At 37.0% G+C, this 23,605-nt stretch overlaps 2 protein-coding genes across 5 annotated transcripts in view; one reads left to right on the top strand and one right to left on the bottom strand.

Annotated features, from left to right (window-relative positions):
* The window catches only part of ITGB3BP (integrin subunit beta 3 binding protein), a 57,988-nt gene extending 42,127 nt beyond the window's left edge, over positions 1 to 15,861 (top strand). For all 3 annotated transcript variants that reach the window (XM_053655510.1, XM_053655511.1, XM_037136263.2), the window contains 5 exons: positions 3,006 to 3,084; positions 3,486 to 3,579; positions 4,015 to 4,074; positions 10,008 to 10,058; positions 15,527 to 15,861. In XM_053655510.1, the coding sequence (XP_053511485.1) occupies positions 3,006 to 3,084; positions 3,486 to 3,579; positions 4,015 to 4,074; positions 10,008 to 10,057 (283 nt within the window). In that variant the 3' untranslated portion in view covers position 10,058; positions 15,527 to 15,861. The remainder of the gene's footprint in view (positions 1 to 3,005; positions 3,085 to 3,485; positions 3,580 to 4,014; positions 4,075 to 10,007; positions 10,059 to 15,526) is intronic.
* Positions 15,862 to 17,915: 2,054 nt separating this feature from the next.
* The window catches only part of ALG6 (ALG6 alpha-1,3-glucosyltransferase), a 40,132-nt gene continuing 34,442 nt past the window's right edge, over positions 17,916 to 23,605 (bottom strand). For both annotated transcript variants that reach the window (XM_037136262.2, XM_053655509.1), the window contains exon 15: positions 17,916 to 20,693. In XM_037136262.2, coding sequence (XP_036992157.2) covers positions 20,496 to 20,693 — 198 coding nt within the window. In that variant the 3' untranslated portion in view covers positions 17,916 to 20,495. The remainder of the gene's footprint in view (positions 20,694 to 23,605) is intronic.

The following is a 23,605-nucleotide window of genomic DNA, read 5'->3' as shown; positions in this document are numbered from 1 at the left end:
AGAATGAAATCTTGCCATTTGCCACTATATGAATAGACCTTTATAGCATTGTGCTAACTGAAATAAGTCAGACAAAGAAAAACAAATCTGGCTTATATGGGGAACCGAAGACAACCAAACGAAAACAGAAACCAAGCTCATAGATATAAAGAACAGATTGGCAATTGCCAGAGATGGGGCGTGCTCGGTGGGGGGATGGGTAAACAGGTCAGTCAGAGATAGAAATTTCCAGGTATAGAATAAGTAAGTCATGGGGATGTAATGTACAACATGATTACTATAAATAATAATACTCTATTGCATATATGGAAGTTGCTGAGAGAGTAAATCTGAAAAGTTCTCATGAGAAAAATAATTTTGTAACTGTGTATGGTAACAGGTGTTAACTACACTAACTGTGGTGGTCATTTTGTAGTACGTACAAATATCCAATCATTATGTTGTTCACCTGGAATTAATACAGTGTTTCAGATGTATGTTCAATGTACAATAATTGATACGTCAATTATACCTCAATTGAAAGGTCAATATTAAAAAAATAGTAGATGGACCCTACCTCACACCTTCTACAAGTATTATCCCGTCATAAAAGGAATGCAGTTCTGATATGTACTACAACGTGAACCTTGAAAACATATAGTAAGTGAAATAAGCCAGACACCAAAGGATAACTATTGTACAGTTCCAGTTACGTGCAGTATCTAGAACAGAGAAATTCAGAGAGACAGAAAGTAGATTAGAGATTACCAGAGGCTGAGTTACTGCTTCATGAAACAGAGTTTCTCTCTATGGTGACAGAAGTTTTGGAAGTAGTGATGATAGTTGCATATCATTATGTAAATAATACCATGAAACTGCACACTTTAAAATGATTAAAAAGACAAATTTTATATATAGTTTGCCACAGAAAGAAAATTTTTCTTACAAATAAAAGAACAGCTAAAGAAAACCTCCCTGAGAAAGCTTTTAAGAATATAATGGAATAAATAGACCTAAACACAAAAAAAGAATTTTTGACAAGGGGTGTCAAATTTTTTATATTGTCCACTTATTTTTAATTTAACCAGTCTTAGGAGAAAATGTTTTTAATTAACTTACATGATTAGCTGATATGCATGAGAATCACATGGAAATGCATATTTCCAGGCCCCATCTAGAGATATTCTTCATCAGTAGGTCTTGATTACTTTGCATTCTTGACAGTCTCACCAAGGAATTCTGACCGTAGTGGTAAATGAATTACACTTCAGGAAGCACTGCGTTTGGTTACAAACACAGGTCAGAAAACCTGGGTTCCATCCTGACTGTGCCCTTTTTGTGTAACTCTGAGTAAATAAGTAATTTGTGCTTCAGTTTTCATATTTGTAAAATGGAGCTAATACTAGTGTTTTTTGCAAGATAAAATAAGATATAGCTTGTAAAGTAACAAGTATAGTGCCTTGAACTTAGAAAGAGTTCAAAAAAATAAGTTAGCAATATATTTTATTACAATCCCACTATCATCATCCAAAGTAATCAATTTAGATAAAGTTAGATAAATAAAGGTTCATTGACCCCTTTACCTTTTTCTGTAAAAAATAAAATCTCTTACAGGTAGTGACTTTCAGCTAATTTGTTAGCAATGGAATTAAGAGTGGCCTTTGAGAGTATAGTGTTAGTAGAGTTGTACGGCAGAGATCTGAATAAAAGGGCTTAATTTCAGTACCGAGGAAGTGGAGGTTAGCTTAGACCATTATTTTGAGCAGTAGTTTGTAGAAAATTTTCAATTATTGAGAAATGTACAGGCAGAAATGAGAGATTGTTGGTTTTCAGAGATAAGTAAATTAGTAAAGGAAAGTAAGGATGATGTTAAAGACTGTGTGACTGTAGTCACATGGACACCATGTCATCCCAGTCCTCCCAGGAAAAGGGATATAACAAGGTAATGGGCCTCGGGGCCTCTAGGATTCCTTCTTTTAAAAAAATTATTTATATTTGTTATTATATTTTTCCCATTACCACTTAGCCCCCTTATACTCCATCCTACCCTCAGTCACCACACTGTTGTCCATGTCCATGAGTCCTTTTCCTTTTTGCTCAATCCCTCCACCCCATAACCTCCCACTTCCACTAGCTGTTATCTGTTCTCCATCTATGAGTCTGTCTCGATTTTCCTTGTTAGTTCAGTTCATTAGATTCCACATGCGAGTGAAATTGTATGGTGTCTTTCTCTGACTGACTCATTTCACTTAGCATAATGTTCTCTAGGTCCATCCATGCTGTTTCAAAGGGTAAAATTTTTCACCTTTTATGGCCAGGTAGTATTCCATTGTGTAAATGTCCCATAGTTTCATCCGCTCATCTACTGATGGGTGCTTGGGCTGCATCCATATCTTGGTGATTGTAAATAACACTGCAATGAACACAGACTGTATCTTCTTTAGTGAAAAGTTTTTAAGCAACCCTGTCTGTTATTCTTGTGCATTTAGATTAACACACCTTTGCACTGTCAGAAGTAATCCTGTTTTCCAGACCTCTTGAAGAAATAGTCACACAAAAGGGAGCACATAATCTCGTTAACTATTCTGTACTTTGCTTTCTGTCACCTTCAGGTAATCTTTTTTACGTTCCCTCATGAATTCCAAAGGCGTAAAAGAAAGAGCAAAACTCATGTCCCAGGGCATTTGAGATCATGCTTCGTCACGCTTCCCAACATGCTAGTCTGGCTCAAATAAACTCATAAAATTCTCTACAGGTTTGGACATTTCTTAGTTCTACAATCTGTTGCTACTCGGTGGGAATGAGAAAAAGTGAAACTCTAAAAAGACAGGATGGTTGATAATATGTATTGTTTGTAAAGGAATGAAGGAATGGAGGAGGAGCATTTACATCTCTAACCACTTTGGAAAATGTAAAGAAAAGGAATAGAAAACAATGTAAAATTCTGTAAAAAGAAATAAAGTTCTGAAAATGACTTGTATTAAAATGTTTGATCTTGCTAAATACTATTTTTTCTTTATTCACAGATTAATGGCATTGCTATCTAAAGTTGAGAAATCATCAGAAGAAATTGTGGAAATAATGCAAGGTTTAAGTAGTATACAGGTTTGCTTTTTGGGGGGCATATTTTATATTTCTACTATCCCATTTGAAAAAGGAAAGGAAAGAAGCCCCAGTTTGGAGAATCCAATTCAGTAGTTTGCCGGGCATATATTTAATTTACTTTTCATGGGAATTTTTAATATGAAAATTAATAAACCATAATATTTTAGTAATACCTGGCTTTTTCACATTTAAAAGTAAATTTGTAGATTATGTTTAGTCTTTCTAATTAATAAGTTGTTTTTAATCCAGGTATTTAAGGCTTGCAATAGTTAACATACCAGGAAATGTTAAATTTCCTACTGTGAAGCTTTAATTTTTCAGATTAAGGAAACAGTATTTTTACTAGATTTGTCAGCGATATTTGAAGAGAATTTAACTAATTTAAAATTACTCTGTTTTAGGCTTTAGAGGGCAATAGAAAGCTGGAAAATCTCATTGGTATCTCCTGTGGATCATGTTTCTTAAAAAGAGAAATGCAGAAAACAAAAGAACTGAGTAAGAAGACTTTATGAGGTTACAGTGGTGTCTGTCCATTCCCTGTTTGCAAAGTTAGATATGTATTTTAATATTTTCAACTTTAGAGATAAGCCTGTTAATTTTTCCCAAATTTAAATTTGATAGACCTCTTTATATGTATCACTACCGAACACGAGATAGAAATAGTAGCAGCCACATATCATTTACCAGGTTATGTTATTTCAGGGATTGCTCTTAATGTAAAGGGGAAGAAGGTACCTTTAAAACTGTGGTTGGGCTTTTTTTTCTGTAGTGCTCATTTCTTTAAGTAAGATATAATGTATTGCATTTTGTACTTGATATCTATACATACACACACATATATTGCTTTGAATTATTTTTTGATAGTTTCTTTCAAGATGAGAAATTATTTGCCTTCCATGTTAACTCCTAACATGAGTTGTTTTTCTCTAGTGACAAAAGTAACAAAACAAAAACTGTTTGAGAAGAAGAGCTCAGAACTTTCTAACAAAGGTAAAAAGTTGTGTTTTAACTTATTATATAAAAAGATCCTTTCATCTCATTTTACAACTTAAAACCAATCATTATGAGTCTTTTGGTGTACTCTTAAAAGACCAGGAATCTGAACTGAAATTTCAGTTAGCAGAAGACCATATCTGATGAGCTCAACTTCCCTGATGACTGAACTTGCAAAATATGTTTTGAAATATATGTTTCTGTGTAAGATTTCATTTCTGTAGTTTCATTCAAAGTTTCTTTTGAGATTTAGAAAAATGGAGCAACAATGCATTAATAAATAGCAACTTTTAATGGTGAATTGGAAAGAGACACACATAAAGTTACTTTGTAACCAGTGCTTTGGAAACTTTGGCATCATTAATGATGTTAGATCTACTGTTAATTGTCACGCCACTGAGCATTTCACAGTGTGGTTAAGTCAATTAGCAGGATTTAAGTTCCCATAACACACGCATATGAATGCCATTTAGCAATCTCTGCAGAGGTAGGCCTTGAATTGGGTAGCCATGGTATAGTCTATCACTTTGTGTACCAATGACTGCCATTTATTAAGGACCAATAATTACTATGATTATTACTAGGATCAGCAAATCTTTACAGCAACTCTGTAAGATGTTAGATATAGATAAGGAAGAAGGACACAGAAAATGTTAGGTAAACTTGCCCAAAGATACTGCTATTTTAGTGCCAGAGAAGGAATTCCAACTAAAGACCATTCTGACCCCAAAAAGTAGGATCCTTTCATTATATGATGTTGCTTCTTCCTAAAGCAAATCAAATCACCCATTCTTCAGATTCTGATGAGACATAACTGAAACTGGTTCAACCAGTCTATCATGGTAGACTGTATCTAGGATCTTTAACTGCTGACAGTGAACTTGTAGTGGAAAGTGCTGGGATTCCCTGCAGGTCAGCTCCAAAAGCCAACTAAGTCATGGCAGGCCAGCAGCTGTGGCTCTTCTCCTCCAAAACTCACATGGGAAGGCAGCTGGGTAGCTGCCTGAGCCATTCAGCAAAGCAGCTAACTTCCAATGGACCCCAAGAATTTAAGAAGGCTTGAGACTTCTTCTCTCCTCTGCTGTATAACTTGATATATGGGTTTCATTGGTTTCAATCTCTCCAAACGTGAGAAGTTTTAGAGGATCATAATGGGAAGTTGGAATGTTTATTATTTCCCAGTTGGAAGAAATGTTGAGTCTATATATATTATGCCAATTCTCCAGTTTTCTTTTAAATCTGTAATTCCCTAGAGCTAATTAGAATTAGGCTTTACATAGTTAGCTTTTCCCAACAGTTTTGAGAAATGAGGTAGATAAAATTGTAGAACAAGTAAGTGAATTGTCACGGCTAAAAATTAAGAAGGAAAAACTTTCCACAAGTATTGTTTCCTTCCCTAAACATGTATTAAAACATTAAAGTTATTTCCCTGTGCTAAAACAGTTTTCATCTTTCAGTTATCCAGTATATACTGATTCCTTGTGTGTTTAGGTATAATCAGTCTTAAATCTATTTTCTAACATTTTAGGCATTAAAACTGACTTTCTCATTACCGGGTTTTCCTTAAGGACTAAGTATTTCTTCGTGCATGGAGAGGATTGTATCACTAAATCGTGTTTTCCAACTCCTAATAAGCATTGATTATTTGTTGTGGTTTAAATGAAAACTGAGTTAATATATACATAATATATGTTATATATCAATACATATAGTATATCCTAGAATATATGTCATCTTCCATTTCTGTTTCTTGGCAAAAGCTACATTATCCTTTTATATTTTTTGAGGTATTCAGACCTTCATTAGCTTTTTAGCTATCTTGAAGTAATACCTGAAAAATAGATAGACGCTTCTTTTCTTTATAATTTGAGTTTGAACTACATCTTTTTACTGGGTGCTCTTCCCTCTTTCTCTGGTCTCTAATATTACATGTAATTTTTTATTTCGGTGGCATTTTTGTTTTGTTTCACCTTTTGGTTACAGAGGACGATCACCAGCACACGCACACATTTATGTAAATTTCTGCTGAGTTAGTAACTCTAATCCCCTCCTGGTCATACATTCTTTTTGAGAGGACTTCGTTAGTTTTCCTGAACAGCCAAACTAATTTGCTTTATATGTTTCTTATTTGGGAATCTGGCCTTTTTATAGACATTTTTAGTTCACTCTTTTCTTTTAGTTATGCTAGTACCCAGAGCTGTCTAAATGTAAAAGTGTCTTGGGAATCTTCTTAACATTAGAAATTATATAGTTAGGAATTATGTAATATAAAACTATATAACATGTATTGGATTTCTTTTATTAGGTAATTATGAAATGAAAATAAATAATTTGTTTCACTATCAGAGAATGTCTAAGTAGACAATACTAGGAGAATTCCAACACTTACGCTATAGTTGGCCCTTCAGATTGGTCCCTTGGTTGTATGTTGTTTTAAATTTCAGTGCTAGCTTGTTTAGCATCATTTGCAGTCTTTAATACAGTCAGAGGAGTGTACTTGTAAAAATAACACTCTAGAGTTTTAAGTGAAAAGACATCTGACACACATTCTTAAGGCTTTATATAACTTATTAAAAAAATTTAAAGGTACACTGAGATTTTTATAGTTTTCAGAAGAACTGGACCTTGCAAATCAAGAAATGCCTTGAGAGAGTGTATAAATAAAAGAGGATATCCTCTGCTAACTACACATTTCTTAAACAAAGGAAGGTTTGTTTTTTTTCTAAGTTACTTAGGAAGTAAGCCTAACTTCACTTTCCTTAATAATATTGGCTTTATGACTATTAGCAAAATAATGAAATGAAAGGTTCTTTTTGTTATTTTTGAATGTGAATTTTTGTAATTATTTTTAATTTGCTATGCTGAACACTTAAAACATATGACCATTCAATGGGTTGATAGAGATGGAAAGTCACATTATCATCACATGGTAAGGCATGAAATTTATTTACTTTATATAATCAACCTCAGCTTAAAACAACTTGATACAAATATTCCTAAGTCAATAGGTTGCATTATGTAGTACTTAGTATTTCCCTTTTTTCTAGAGATATTAGAAAATGCCATCATTGTCTGTCTGTGACTAGTGCTTCCAGTAAACAAAATATTTTTGAAAAGAATGTAAGCAAATTGTAGAGCAGTTGCCAAGATATGAAATCTAGACACTTAGCTTCAGTCCAAAACATATTTTATCATTTTTGAGAATAATTGTGTAGGTTGTAGTATGCATATTTTAAATGAAATGTTAACTATCTGAACTTTACATCGTTCAAAAAAGTTGATTGTTTCAGCTCTTTATAATTCAACATACTTCAGAATTTCTATGTCTAGCCTTAAAAAGAAAAGCACAGACTATAGCGTTTCTGTTTTCTTCAGCTAACTTACTCTTTTCTTACATTGCAAAATTCATCTTGGTTACAGGATTTTAAAGTTTTCAAATTTTTGGACTCTAGAACAGATTTTAAACTCCTCCTGCTCCAAGGCGATGAAATAGTTTGATAGTGCCTTTTCATTCTAACCACCCACTGAAGTATTTTTCAACTTAAAAATATGTTGTTCTTTCCCCCACTCAGTCTTGAAAAAGTATTCATCAGATCAGCTAAATAATTTTACTGCTGGAAGACTACTACCCTGTTAGTTTTTCCTGTTGTATGTTAACATTAAACCATATATTTTTTCAGACAAATACTTCAGTTTTAAAAGCACTGAGGCTTGAAGCTTAAACCTAAGAGTTTTAGGTAAACCAATAAAAATTCCCCCTATGCTCTAACATTTCTGAGTTTATCTGAAGATAAAAAAAAATGGAGATAGCAGTTTTGGTCACCCAAGTGCATATTAGCGTACCATCGTGGTCCTCGCTCCTTAGAGAGGTTCAGCTGTCGTGTGTGCTGTGCCCTTTCTCTGCCTTTCTGCTCAGTACCACTGATGTTCTTCTACGTTATCCATCACTGTTCGGGGGAGACATTCTGACTGTTTCCTTGAGATTTTTCTAGGGCTTAAGGAAAAACAAACTGCTTTACTTTTTTTCAAAGCGTTTTAAGGAATATTTTTCATGATTTAAATTTTTTATACTTTACCAGAAGTGTGACAATTTTTACCTTTTAAGTAATCAGTTAAAAAAATTTAAACCACAGACTTGAACTCATTGAATAGCAATTATGTGTTTAAAAGGTATAAATAACTTGCTATCAGACATTATAAATATCCAGGTGCTCTGTATGTGCTGATGACAACAAAATTGCAACGAAAGACTGTAATAATTCTGACTGGTTTTCTCTGCAGAAGATATTGATTATTTGTGTGTGGTGAGAGATTTGGAAAATTCAATTAAAGGAGTTGTGCAAAGGTTTCATAAATTTTCTTTCTACAGCGTGTACACAGACATTGTTGCGTATTAAATCAATGCAACACTTCACAATATATTTTCTTTGAAACATAAAAATAAATAACATTTAAACAGTTCTGCTTACTACAGAAACAAATTTTATTTTCTGTGAAGCATTTAGTCATGTGCTATCACTGACTCATACACATTTGCCAGCTGTAACAAATTTTATAGACATTTTCTCCAGAGACATATCTCACATACTATGAATTTTTAAATGAGCAAATGGTGAAGAAGGGATGTCAGCAATATAAAAATTGATCAGCTAAAAGATAAAAGCATAAGTAAAGAGATTTGTATGGTAGTCTTAATAGGTTTTATTAAATAAAAATACTATAAAAGGATAGTAATGAACAGACTGAAGACTAACTGTTCTTGAGGTGGAGAAAAATTATTCTGGCACATTTAGTAGAAATTGGTTTTCTGTCACCTTATAGGTGAACTTTTTTTTTTTTTTCATTTTAACTCTTAAAATAGAAAAGCTCCTCAAAAAAGAGTTAGTTAAATTTTCTAAGTGGTTTATATATTTTAAACACATACAGATAATAATAAAGTAGATATTTACAGTGTTATATAGCTAATTATATACTTCAAAGCAGGGCTTGTGTAATAAGTAAATGTTAGGTGATTTCTCCTTCAGCTCAGACCTCGCATAGAGGAGAGTAGCCATCTTCATTCGTACTGTTCACAGCATGTGCTAAACTCCCGTCTTCTGTGACTCCAGGCCCCTCTGCTGCTTCCCTCTCTACAGGGATTGCTTTCCTCTCTGTCTAGTGGACTTCTTGTCCTGTAAGGTCAGTCTCAGCTGTTCCATTGTCTGTAAAACTCTCCCTAGCTCGCCTCGGTGAAGCTAAATTGCTTCATCTTCTGGGCTTCTACAACACTTGTCTGAATGTTTATAAACGTATCATGTTGCAGTGTTGTCGTGTACTGTGATTGTCTGGGTACTGGGCACTTTCTGGGCTCCTCCTTGGCAGACAAAAGTCCTATCTCTGTAGCCCCGGAGCCTACTACAAAACCCAGACAGGAGGTCCACAATCCATAGTCCATGAATGAAGAATAACAAATGACTGCTATAAGAATTTTTAAAGGAATTACCTCAATATCTTCAAATACTTACGATTGCTGTCTCCTTACATGACTCGCTCACTTAATGTTTACTGACTACCTGCTGTGAGCCAGGCCACCGTCCCAGCACTGGGACACACGAGTGAGTAAGATGGGCACACTCCTGCCCTCGGGATGGTAGACTCCAGCACAAAAGACAAGAAATTGTAATAAACCCCTGCACTTGCGTTACAGTAAGTTTCCCGGCAGTTTTCATTCTAAATTTTTAAATGTACATTCTGGCACAGAATCAGGCAAATCAGTAGTCTGTTGAAACAAGAATTTATAGCCTCAGAGCTGCTATTTATACTGTAAAATAAAACTTTATGTTTGGGTTCTTTATTTTAATTTCATTTTGATTCAGTATTTATCCTGCAACATATACTGTGACAACTTACACTGAACTGTTTCCTAAAATATTCTTTTTTCTTTCATACAGAGTTACATCATCTTGACAGCTATGAATTCCTTAAAGCCATTTTAAACTGAGGTACTGTCTCACCTTTCTAATTAAGTATAGCTTTGTTAAGTTTCACTGCTTTGTTCTGGTGGAAACATTTTATTTGCATTATCAAATTCGGTGGTGTCTGTCTACAGAGAAAATAGCGCGCTTTGAAGCGTTAATTGAAATTATATTTAATCCATTCTTACAAACAGCAGGAGGGCAGCCTGACAGTGCCCTGCCCATGAGAGACCGGGTGGGAAGGGACACTGTTGGTCTGATAGGCCAGCTTTGAAAATCAGAGTGGGCATGCGTATGAGTGTGAGGAGGGCACTTAATTAAGCACCTTTAGGATAAACAGCTTACTAGATACGGACAAGCAGGTTATAGTTTCTATAGGGCACATCAGACTAAACAGGATATAACAAGTCCATGAATTTACAGATGTGCTAAGTTGATTAAATAATTACATATTAATTCATTGTACCTTTTCTTCAAAACAGTTCAAGTGGATTCAGCAAGATAAGCAAAATTATATTTATAAATAGCTTATTATAATAGCTACCCAGGAGCAGTATGTTTCATGATGTGATATTAGTGTTTACAATACCTGTAATTGAAGGTTCACATTAAAAGTTAGCATTATCCCATTCTTAGTGGCATTAATATTAATTTTTCTAGAGGCCAACCAGATATTGTATCTGTTAGAAATAATATAAAATGAAAGAAGTCTATTGTATCCTGAAAATAAATTTCTTTGGAAATGGTATCTAAGTGATTAATATCAGCTTCATAACAATCTAGATTTGCAAAGCATCTTACATAGAAAATGATGTCACTTTCATTCATTAGAATGTTCATTCTGTTGTATACAACAAATAACAGCTTATAATAATAGCTAGCATTTATTGAGCACTTTCAGTATGCCTGGCACTTTATACATATCCCAGTTAACCTTCACAACTACTTATGTGAAGTAGATAACAGTTACTGTCTTCATAGGCAAGGAAGCGGAAAAACAAAGAGGTTGAGTACCTTGCTCCAGAATCACCTAAGAGGACGGCCAGGACAGTGACCTGAGTAGCTGGCACCAGGCTGTGCTTTTGCCCACAATATAGCAGTAATCTATGAATGTCAGGTTTCACTGCTGGTCAAAGGTTTTAGATCCTATTAAATAGTAAGGATATAATATATATATATACATGCATACACATATTCATTATTGGGTTAAACGTTTTATAAAATTTCTGGTCTGTGGAACTTCAACAGGGTACTTTCAAAAATATTGGAAGAATTAGATTGACCTACCAGTTTCCCATTTAGCGGGAAGCAACAGAGAGAACTATCAGTGAAGTGAAACTTGACTTACCTTTGAGGTACTTCCCTGGGTTCTTTTGACAGTGTTTTCTCCTCCCTTTGGGTACTTTCTTCATGATCTCTTCCATTCCCTTGACTTCAGTTCTTACCTTAATGTATATTATTTCCAAATCTATTTGTGATCCTCCTCCTGCTGTAAACCCACATTTTAGCTGCTATCCATTGTCCCCAGGTATGCTGATCCATCATCCTCCCCCAACTGTTCTTTATTCTATCTTTCTAGGGTTTGCATTCATCTCACATTAAAGCTCAAAACTTCAAAGTTCTTGTCTTGTTTTATCCTCGTGTCCAAATTCCTGCCATATCAATTCTGAAAATGTTTACTTCTCCTTCCTTGCCCACTGCACTAGTTAATTTCTTCATGACCTCTCACCCAGATTGCCCTTACTGTGACCTGCCTCCCTGCCCTTTGGTCCCTTTCCTCCACAGCCTGACCTGCTGCTGGACAAATTATGCTTTAGAAGGTACACTGCACCACGTTCACAGAAAAACCCAAATTTATACTGACATGCAGAACTCTCCCAGATCTGACCACAATTTGCCTTTCTAGGTTGTCCAGTTTGTGCCTCAGTCACTCCAGATTACTTGCCATTCTCCAGACAAATTCTTCACAAAGTGCGTTTCTCATTTCTTTACTATTGTTCTTTTTTTAAAATATTTTATTTATTTATCTTTATTGGGGAAGGGAAGGAGAGAGGGAGAGAAACATCAATGTATGGTTGCCTCTCGTGCATCCCCTGCTCGGAACTGGTCTGCAACCCAGGCATGGGCCCTGGCTGGGAATCGAACCGAGATCCTTTTATTCGCAGGCCTGTGCTCAATCCACTGAGCTACACCAGCCAGGGCTTTCTTTACTATTGTTCTTGTTCCCTCTTCTTGACACACCATTGCCCCCAGCATTGTCAAAATTTTGCCCATCATTCAAAACCCGCTTGTAACTCCCCTTACGCTGCGAAGCTTCCTCAGACTCCTCTCCCCCCCATCTGCTCATTGCTCTCTCATGCACTGGGCATAGCTGCCCAACTGGCATGACTGTGGGAACGTATTAAGCTCCCAGACTTTGTCCTGGAAACCTCTCTCAGTTACCCTGCTGATACCACAATGGCCAACTTCCCTGTCTGCACATCAGCTCCTGTCTTCTGTCAGGGGAACCACCTCATACAGATTTACTCCCAGAGTCTTTAAAAAGTGAAGCTTCTATAAAGTGTTATCATAAGAGAGATTGTCAGTAAGGGAACGAGCAACCCATAATCCACAGACCATAATCCAAGACAAGCAAAAGGGTGTGGGGGGAGAAGGCATGATTTTGGTTAATGTTAATAAGATATTGTAGGAGAGAGTGGGGTGCTTTTATCTGGAAGTGATGTGGATAAATCAGTTAACAAAAGTATAAACACAGCACTGCACAATGCCAACCTTTTGAAACCTGGTAATCAAACTAAGGATACAAGATCTGTATTATGTACATGAAATAATAATATAAGGCAAGCTATGATAATAATACAAGTTCAGACCCTTCTTTTCAGGGTTTTGGGCAACAACATCAAAAAAAGGATTGAGTCCAAAGAGGATCAAAATATCAAGTAGATTATTGGAGGAACTGATAAACCCCAGTCTGGCAGGCTCTCAGGTAGGAGCCCAGGGTCACCAGTGTGGGCTGTGCCTGCAGCGGAGTGCGGGGGCTCCACTCTCCCACACTGAGTCTGAATCTCGAACCCTGTGTGCTCTCCTGAAGCTGAGGAGAAAGTGGTATCTTTGAAATAAACCCCATGTCCATGTGCAACTCTGACAGTAAGACCGCAGGCCTGCCTTTACATGTTCTGTTGCAGATGAAGATAGAATAGACCCGAATTTCTATTCTTTCTAATTTCTTACAACCCGAAATTAGGAAGCACAAAGGCCCATTTGGACTTGAGAGCAGACAGTGAAAGGGAAACTACATGGTGGGGAAGATGGTTGCATAAGAGTAGTGACGTGTTGTGTTAGTAGTCGAGTGTGGACCAGTATTCTGGTCTTTGACCAGTCCAATGTGTCACCCTTCCATGGGGTATGGAGAGCACAAGAGTGAACAGGAGTTCCTTCCTCTGCAGACTGAGAAGGGGAAACGCCCCTCTCTCAGTACCAAATGCAGAGTAAGCAGTGGTGTAGAGTACACGGCAGACATAGATCACCTCAGGACGGGGTGATTGGGGTTGGGTTTGTAATTTTAAAATCAGTTCTAGTTATTCCACTAAATTGTCTGACAGAGCCATCCAGACTCTACTAATGGAAACTTTGCAGTTTCCCAGGAATTTGGAATTTGAAAAGTGAGTAATTTTTATGGGCTGTGTAAACATACTAAGCAGAGAAAAACATGAACAGAAAAGCAGAATGATCGGTCGGTGGACTGGAGCACCATTGACAGCTGTGATCACCAGGCTCCTGAGTTCACACTTCATTCATTGGGCAGACGTGGGCCAGTGAAAAGTATTAGAGAAGGAGTAATCCAAAATACGTTTTAGAAGCAGTAACTGTATGAACAGTAAGTCCTATCATAATACTGCTCATGAACTGCACCACTGTATCTAAATTGCTTTTCATGACCTGGTTGGTGTAGCTCAGTGGATTGAGCATTGGTCTGCAAACCGAAAGGGCTCTGGTTCAAGTCCCCATTGGGACACATGACTGAGTTGTGGGCCAGGTGCCCAGTTGGGGTGTTTAGGAGGCAACGCATGTCAATGTTTCTCTCCCTCTCTTTCTCCCTCCCTCTCCCTCCCTCTAAAAGTAAATTTTTTTTTCTTTTATTTTTTTAAAGATTTTTATTTATTTTTAGAGGGGAAGGGAAGGAGAGAGGGAGAGAAACATCAATGTATGATTGCCCTTCGTGGGTCCCCTGCTGGGAACTGGCCTGCAGGGAACTGGCCTGCAACCCGGGTATGTGCCCTGACTGGGAATCAAACCGCGATTGTCTGGTTCCCAGGCCCGCGCTCAATCCACTGAGCTACACCAGCCAGGGCTAAGCTAAAAGTAAATTTTAAAATTTCTTAATTTAAAAAATAATTGCTTTTCATTTGTGTAAAAATAGAATGGCAGCAAGAGAAAACAAACATACTGCTACTCCCTGTCACAGACCTCACCTTGATCAGAGTACTTATTTTTGCTGGATCCTGAATTTGGCCTCACAGTCTTTTCCACCACAATTCTCCTACATGCTGTTTCAGTTGATGAACATCTTCACAGGGCCTGACATTGTAATAGAGAACAGGGTTGGGTTAAATGTCCAGCACTATCACTTAGCTCTGTGGCCTTAGACAAGATACTTGGTTCCCCTAAACCTAAATTACAAAATGGGACAAATGACATTTGTAAGTCAGCCTTCTTTTCCTCTGTAGTATTATTAGTTCTGATAACTGTGTTTCAACAACGTATAAGGATATCAGTGAACAGTAGAGCTGCCTAGATCTACTGAAATTGAGACCAGACTGTAACAAGAGTTGGCAAAAGTTGATTGTCTAATTAGCAACCTATCTTATTGTAGGACAAGAATACATGTAGACTCAAAAATAGCGATTTCTTCATAGCTGCCGATACAGTGGAGGAAGGGGTATTTCAGGAGTGGATGGTCCACATGCCCGAGGGGAACATATGCTATCAGTGACCAATGACTTTCTTTGAAAGCTTCCTTTCACACAGGTTCCTAAGGTCAAATAGACTAGAACTTCTACCACCACTAGGAGGCCCCAGAGGGACACAGTCTGAGTGGGAATGTCGGTAAATACTGTCTCTCTTTGGGGAAGTGGGGGCAGCTGTTGAAGGGAACACCTGCTGAAAGGCCCTTGAGGCTTATAGACAGAAGGCATGTAGATGTTGGTGTTTTGGGTAGGTCATGTTGAAATTTTACACTCAAAAGTATGTCAAAATCCACATTCACAAAAGTGAAGAGTGCTGGTCAGAGTAGTCATATTGATGATTGTTTCTGAAGGTAAATTTTGCTTAGGAGACTAAAAGAAGCAATTGAGAGATCACTATTACCTAAACTAGATATGAACTTACATGGTAAATAGGCGTTTAAACCACTTCTTACATCATGTATGACATGCATACTAATTTGGAAACTAATTCTTGATGATTTAATAGCATTCACCTTTTATATCTTACAGGCATTCAGAAGAAATGCACTCACTATGAACACCGACTTCTGCATCTGCCTGATCATATTTAAAGGAACAGAAGAAATGTTTGTAATTAATCTGCCCAGTAAATACCAGATCATAGCACTAGGCAGGTGCATGTCTAGATAAAATTTCTTGCAGCTAATTTAAACTTTCTACACACACCAGTAGATAATCTCAATGTAAATAATACATTTCTTCTTGACCCTTTAATGAGTAAGGTAACATGTAGACAAGGATTTTGCCTTATATTCTTTATCATGTATGCTTCTGTATACTTTTAGCATTTATGAATAGATTTAATAAAGCATTTATGAAAATGACACCTTTGGTAAAGCTATATATTTTAAAACTCATTAAATCTAATGGTGAGTGGTTTTAGGGACCAGTTTTTCCATTTAAAGCCCCAAATGTGTATTAGTAAGATTCTTTTTAAAACCTTAAAAATTTATCTAGAAGTTTATTGTATAGGTCCTATCACGGGGATGACTTATTATACTCTAGTTATTTCTATTGTAGAGAAGAAATATTTTTAAAGTTTTAAAATTCTTATGTCTTTTATAAAATATCAGAATACATTTTTAATAGATGTTTAAATACAAAGTAGTTTTTAAACTGAACTACACAGGCTACTAAAATTAAACAAGGGAGTTTTCTTACGGGGCAGTCTATGAGCCCCTCCAAATCATTCTGAAGCATTAATTTCAACTTCTGTTTTCTGTGTGGTGGTGGTTTGTATCACCATGTTTGTGCTGTCGGCCAGTAAAGTGGGGGAGGGAACCAGCGAGTACGCTACAACCAGGTAACACAGTTTTTCTCTGAGGGCTGTTACTCCTTGGTACTTGCCCTAAGGCTTCATGAAATTTGTGTAAGATATTATCATGTCATTTAATTCAGTGTATCATAAAAATACTATTTGAAAATCTGAAACAAAATTTAACAAATTAAGATTGAATTTCCATGTAGAGAAATTTAAGATTCACCCTTTAAAAGGAAAATGAGTTTTAAAAAAACTAATTTAAATGACATAGATACTAAACAATAGCCCAATTAACTATTAAACTTCATGGCCTTCTCTGACTATTTAAACATGATTTTTGAGATAATGTGTCTGCTGAATATTCAGAATACTGTGTGATACAACCTTTGTGATAGGACATTACCTAAAATATACCAAAAAGGATAATTGTGTTCTAGCATTGAAAACCTTAGATTGTGAGCCAAAACATATAAAGATACCTACATTAATAAGGAAATAAAGGGTCAAGAAGTAGATTGGTTTCATATGTAATCCAAGTTATGTAGGTATGTGCTTAATGCTATTAAATCAGTTACTGTATATTTGACCTCTTGATATCCTAAGCTTTTGCCTTTCAGAACAGCTGGGTCTGCTAAGAATCATTTCTCAGTTCTCTTCATTGTAGATCAGATGACTCTCGCTTTATCACCCTTGGAGGCCACATGAAGGACAAAGCAGAAAGATCCACACACAAAACTAATGTTTATATGGGGGTGGGGGACGGATACACTTGGCCCTGATTTTCCAATGAACATAACAGAAGAAAGACCAATTGAGACTTGAAACCACTGTTACTCCAACCGTTATTTAGTTACATCCTATCCATCTTTTACTCTTTTTTTGTTGAACAGAGAGGATCCTTTGGCTGCTCTGACTTTTGTAAATGTTTCACTCACTTAGTTGTGGTTTATCATTTGGACAGAATGCTACATCGGGGATTTTTTTCCCCTCTCTAAGGGCTCAAAGAGAAAATGACTTCTCTGTGTCTCATATTTGATACATGAACATACACCCTATTCTCTTCATTTTAAGAAGCAAACCTAAGCTTATTGGCAACACAGAAAACTGCACTTCTCAGAAACAGACCTCTTGTATGAAATGAACTTCAGAATAACTTAGAAGGGTATATTAGTGAAGAAAGTGAGAAATAGTATTTTTATAAAGCCTAAATGTCTTTATATTAAATATAAATGGCCCTATAATCCTGGGTGTAGCTGACAGAATTGCCTATTTCTTTAATCTTAATTCATCACTGAACATTTTTGGTATTTTGAAACTTCTCAAAGTTCAAAGTGGATTCTCAAACTGATTTCTAGCTGATATCAGAGATACTTAAGATCATTGCTGGTAAGTCTATATAAAAGGTACAGTGTAACTCAGTAAGATTAGATTAAATGATCTGGAAAGTATTTTATTTACAGAATTTACCTGTAAGATATCTTAAATATAGGTGCATTCTATTTTACTGTTTATATAATACTTTTATTTTCAATATTTCTGTATTCCAGTTATTCTAAATTGGAACTTCATCGATTCAAATCAACATCCTGTGTTAAACACAAGTATGCTACAACAAAAAATAAATAAATAGGACTACACCCACCAGCCAAGATGCTGACATTTGGGCACACTGATTACAGATGGTGACCGTGGACAGCGATGTCCCTGCTGATTCGGCAGGGATTCAAGGCTGCTTTTCTCTGCTGGCCCGCCCTTTGCGTCTTTATGCACATATACTTTGAGAAAGAAATAATTTTTGTTTTTCGCTTTGTCTAAACCCACTCCTTTATCAAACACGTATCTTCCTGCATCAGCCCGCAGCTGTCCATGTCTAAAATGAGACTGTCTTTGCGTATGTGTTTAGCTTGCATTTGCTTTAAAATGTACTACCATTTATTTAATTTGCTTTAATGGCCGTCTTATGAAAGAAATATATTTGTTAAAAATATATGTCGATGGGACAGTGATTGTTTTTATTACACACTAAAGACATCTTTGTATGAGAAACTACAACATGGATATAATACATTACTTTTACCAACTGAATACTAGAGTCAAGGGGGGCTTCTGCTAATACAGCGTGATACAGTATTAACAGGACTAAGGTAACAGGAAGCATGATACGAGGCAATGCTCATGGCACTGGGAACCTCGAACCATGTTACAACAAAAAGGAACACAAGGATGAAATGCTGCATAAGGGCATTTAACTTCAACAGTCCTGGAAATTTAGAACCCGGTGCTCATGAGTAATAAGAAGACTTCACTCAAACCACTTAGATTCCAATTCAGGAAAATTCATTGTTTAATTGCATTACAGTAAACCAGCCATTCTGGAAATAAATAACAAAGTTTAATCTCAGCCTTGTTAAAAAATTCGAATTTGCACATGTAATAAGGCATGTTCAGACTTCAAGCAGTTTAAATTGCCTTCTAATAGGAGTTTAAAACATTATCACAAATTTAATACCAGCAATATAAATCCTAAAGAACAAAAACCCATTACTTGCATTCTATTGTAAAATGTAAATAAAATTACATTTAAATATCAAAATCAGTAATTTCCTTTTAAAAGGGGCTAAATTCTCCCATTAAATTCAGTGTATTTCTAGATATGTTTAAATTATATTTTGATTATGCTATTACAGTTGTCCTGGCTTTTATCCCTTTGCCCCTCTACCAAATACCCCCATTCCCTTAAGCAATCCCCACACCCTTGTTCATGTCCACGGGTCATGCATGTAAGTTCTTTGGTACTGTATTTTACATACCCATGGCTATTCTGTAACTTCTTATTTGTGCTTCTTAATCCCCTTACCTCTCACCCATTCTCCCACACACCCCCCTCCTCTTTAACCTTTGGCATGTTAATTATAGTGTGTCTTGGAGTGGGCCTCTTTGCATTCATCTTGTTTGGGGCTCTTCATGCTTTCTGGACTTGCATGTCTATTTCTTCACCAAATCAAAGAAGTTTTCTTTCATTTTTTCAAACATATTTCCAATTTCTTGCTGTTTCTCTTCTTCTGGCATCCCTATGAAGCAAATGTTGGATTGCTTAAAGTTGTCCCACAGGCTATTTATCCTTGGATTTTTTTTTCTTCTTCTTTTTGTTCTGACTGGTTGTTTTTTGGTTCCTTATGTTCCAAATCACTGATTTGATTCTCAGCTTCATCCACTGTACTGTTGTTTCCCTGTATTAATGAATCCTTCATTTCTGACTGGATCTTTTTTATGCTGTTAAGGTCCTCACTAAGTTCCTTGAGCACCCTTATAACCACTGTTTTTGACTCTGCATCTGATAGATTGCTTATCTCCGTTTTGTTTGGCTGTTTTTCTGGAATTTTGATCTGTTCTTTCATTTGGGCCATGTTTTTTTGTCTCCTCATTTTGGCAGCCTCACTATATTTATTTCTATGTATTAGGTAGAACTTCTTTGACTCTGTGTCTTGGTAGTGTGGCCTATTGTAGTAGGTGTCCTATAGGGTACAGTGGCACAGACTCCCCTTTTCACCCAAGCTGGGTATTCGAGGTGCACCCTTTGTGTGGGCTGAGTACACCTTCCTCTTGTAGTACAGCACTGGCTGTTGGCAGATCAATGGGAAGGATTTATCCAGGCCAGGCAGCTGCATGGATTGTCTGTGACCACTTACTATCTACCTCTGCCCTATGTAGAGGATCAGCTGTGCAGGGGCAGGGTGGTGGTGCTCCAACATGGTCTGTAGCTGTCCACTGAGTACCCTGGCCCTGGGGTTTCCCAGATGGTGCAGGCCAAGATCAGCTATCATGTGTGTTTTGCCAGGGGCCACCCTGCCCGAGCTACAAAGCAATATGAGAAGGCTGCTACTTGTGCAGGGCTTGAAGATTCCCAGGCAAAGCCAAGCTGTGAATCTAGGCTGACTGCTGCCCGTGCCAGGCCTGGGTCACACTGAGGCCAGCTATTGCTTGGTTGAGAGGATTTAGGAAGTTGTGAAAAATCACCCAAGACCATCCATTCATATGGAAAAGTTGCTTAGGTGGGTCTGTAAGTTAGCTGGGATGGAATCTTAGGGAATTTTCTTCCCTATAATTATATAATTCTCAAAATGATTTTATTTATACATAGCGAAAAATTCACAAAACCGTTTAGCACTGCTAACATTTTCACATTTGGGGATTTAGCTAGTTGACTTTCTTCTGATTTCTTCCACTTTTGGAATCCCACATGATTACAATGTTAAAGTACACCAAGAAGAACAGGAGTTTCAGGAAGGACACAAAGCACACCAATACAGAAAATAAGTCTGGGTATTTCTGAGGAGGATCCAGCGTTACTGTCATCAGTGTCAGAAGGACCATTGTGATTACTGACATAAGAAACTGTAAGGAGGAAAAAGAAGCATTATTCAGTAACTTAAGTTAAATGTACCGGTAACACTGATTACAGCTATAAGTCAGCAGAATTGAAGGGGAGGGTTGGGGGGTACCATCTCTTCATGATGGACCTCAACTTAGGCTGCAAGTTAGAATCAACTGGGGTTAAATATCTCAATGCCCATGCCACACCCAAGACCGATTAAATCAGAGTTTCTGGGGTAGGCCTTCAGGATTTTTTAAAATTTAAGTGATTCCCGTGTATAGGGAAAGCCTGAGAACACCTGTCTTGTACTTCGTACCGCCCAGGCACTGAAGAAAGTTTCCTGGAACAGGTAGTATTGCTAATCAGGGTTAAATTCACAGCATGCTCCAGCACCCCAAGTTCCTACAGGACATAAAATTCTAAACTAATCTAAGAACCCCTTTGTGGAAAAGTTATCCGTGGCAAATGGAAAACTGTATGTCATGCTCACTACGCTCTCAATGAGCTAGTGCTGCAGTAAGTAAGCATGGTGATGCATGTGCAAGAAAATGTCCTCTGGCCTCAAGAGAGTTTTCCATTTAATTAGGGGAATACATGAACTAGTTAAATAAAATCACAAGGTCACATTTTATTAAATGCCAAAATGAGGAGAAGTAACTGCATTCACTAGAATTACAGAGCAGTCAGGTTTCTCCAGACTAGTGCCCTGTATGGTAGAACTTCTGCAATGATGGAAATGTCTGTGCACCCCAAAAGGGTAGGTGCTAACTACATGTGACTACTGACTGAGCATTTGAAATGTACCAGCTGCAAATGAGGAGCTACATTTTGTATTGCATTTAATTTTTCTAAGTTTCAATTTCTACATGTGTCTACTGGCTACTGTATTAGACAGTATAGCTCTATACTCTGAGCTCCTTTAAGACAAGGACCAGCCAACTCTTATTTTATCCCTAACATGGCACGTAAGTACACAGAAGCTCCTTAAGTGAATGTAGAAAGCAAGCAGTAAGGAACAGTAGTCAGTGACTTTCATGAAGGAGGCAGGATGTAAACAGAACCCTAAAAGATGCTTTCATGGCTGTACTATGAATAGTACAGTGATCATTCCAGATGGAAGAGTGGGATGGATGGAAGCCAAAAAGCCTTGCAAAGGTATAAATAAGCTACAAGTATCCTTCAAAGTAAAAATCCCTGAGTCAGCCTTGTGGGGAGTGAAAATTTCTGAATGAAATCATCAAATTAAACTCCCAAGAAATATGGGACTAATTGGAATGTCATGGTACTATGAACTTGAACCAGTATTAAAATACATGCTAAAATCCCTCCCATTTTCTCCCATTTATAGCAATGTTTCCCAAAAGAACTGGCTATAATTTGGTGCATCCAATTCCTCCACTCATTAGTGAAGCCACACCAATTAGGTGTTCACCCCAACCACTCTCATCAAATTGCCCTGATCAAAGACCCACAATAACCACAGCACTAAGTCCAGTGGTCAATTATTATTGCCTTATGATCTTCCAATAGCATCCAAAATAGCACAACACTCCATATCCTGGAAGCACTTGGCTTCCATGACACCATATTCCTGGTGTCTCTCCATCTCATTAGTTAACCCTTCTCAGCAGCTTTGCACGTTCCTTCTCATGTCCCCTATCTCCATGCACTGACCTATCCCATGGCTCAGGACTTGCTCCTGTTAATCTATACTCACACCTTTGGTGAGCTCATTCAGTGACGTGACTAATTATTATATGCCGAAGACTCGGGTTACTGTCTCCAGTCTACACCTCCCCTAAATTCCGGATGCACATATCCAAATGCTCCTTAATATCTCCATTTAGATATCTATTCGGCATCCAAAACCAAGAACATGCAAAAGCTATCTTCAATAAGATTAATGGCTGACTTCTCATGAGAAAACGTGGAGTCCAAAAGGCACTGGGATGGATGACATTCAAATTGCTCAAAGAAAAAGACCAGTTTCTGGCAAAAGTACCCTTCTGAAATTAAAGAGAAATGAACACAAAACAAAGTCAATACATTTAAAAATACTGAAATAATACAGAGTATGTTCTCCAAACATGACAAAATTAAATTATAATACAAAACAGGAAGAAATCTGATAAATCCCCAAATGTTTAGAAACAACAAATTGCTTTTTAAAAAGATTTTATTTATTTATTTTTAGAGAAAGGGGAAGGGAAGGAGAAAGAGAGGGAGAGAAATATCAATGTGTGGTTGCCTCTCATGCGCCCTCTCCTGGGGACTGGACCTACAACCCAGGCATGTGCCCTGACTGGGAATCAAACCAATGACCCTTTGCTTTGCAGTATGGCACTCAATCCACTGAGCTACACCAGCCAGGGCTGGAAACAACAAATTCTTTAACAATTTATGAGCCAAAGAATAAATCACAATGAAAATGGGCTATATTTTAATTAAATACAACATGTATGTCAAAATATATGGAATGCTACTTAACCATGGCACCAAAGGAAATTTGTGGATTTGAATGCCTGTGTAAAAATGGAAGGTTGTCCTCAAATCAATCACCTGACCTTTAAGAAACTGGATGAAAAGTAAACCAAACCCAAAGCAAGCAAAAAATAATAATAAAAGTAGAACCAAAATCAATGAAATAAATACACCAGTCAGAGAAAGACAAATGCCGTATGGTTTCACTCATATAAGGAATCTAGTGAACAAACTGAACAAGGGAAATAGACAGACTCTCAGGGAGCAGGATGACAGCTATGGGGGTTCGGGGAGAGGGGTTGGGGGTGGAGGGATTGAACAAAAGGAAAAAACTCATGGACACGGACAATAGTGTGCTGATTATGGGGGGAGGGAGCACATGAGGACTAAATGGTAATAAAAATGCAATTAAAAATTATTAAATTTAAAAATACCCCAAAAAATAGAGAAA

This window comes from Artibeus jamaicensis, unplaced genomic scaffold (assembly GCF_021234435.1).
Source record: "Artibeus jamaicensis isolate MK-2021 breed Jamaican fruit bat unplaced genomic scaffold, CSHL_Jam_final scaffold_1019, whole genome shotgun sequence".
Classification (NCBI taxonomy): domain Eukaryota; kingdom Metazoa; phylum Chordata; class Mammalia; order Chiroptera; family Phyllostomidae; genus Artibeus; species Artibeus jamaicensis.
The sequence above is the reverse complement of the archived record's forward strand: the minus strand, read 5'-3'. Positions and strand labels throughout refer to the sequence as shown.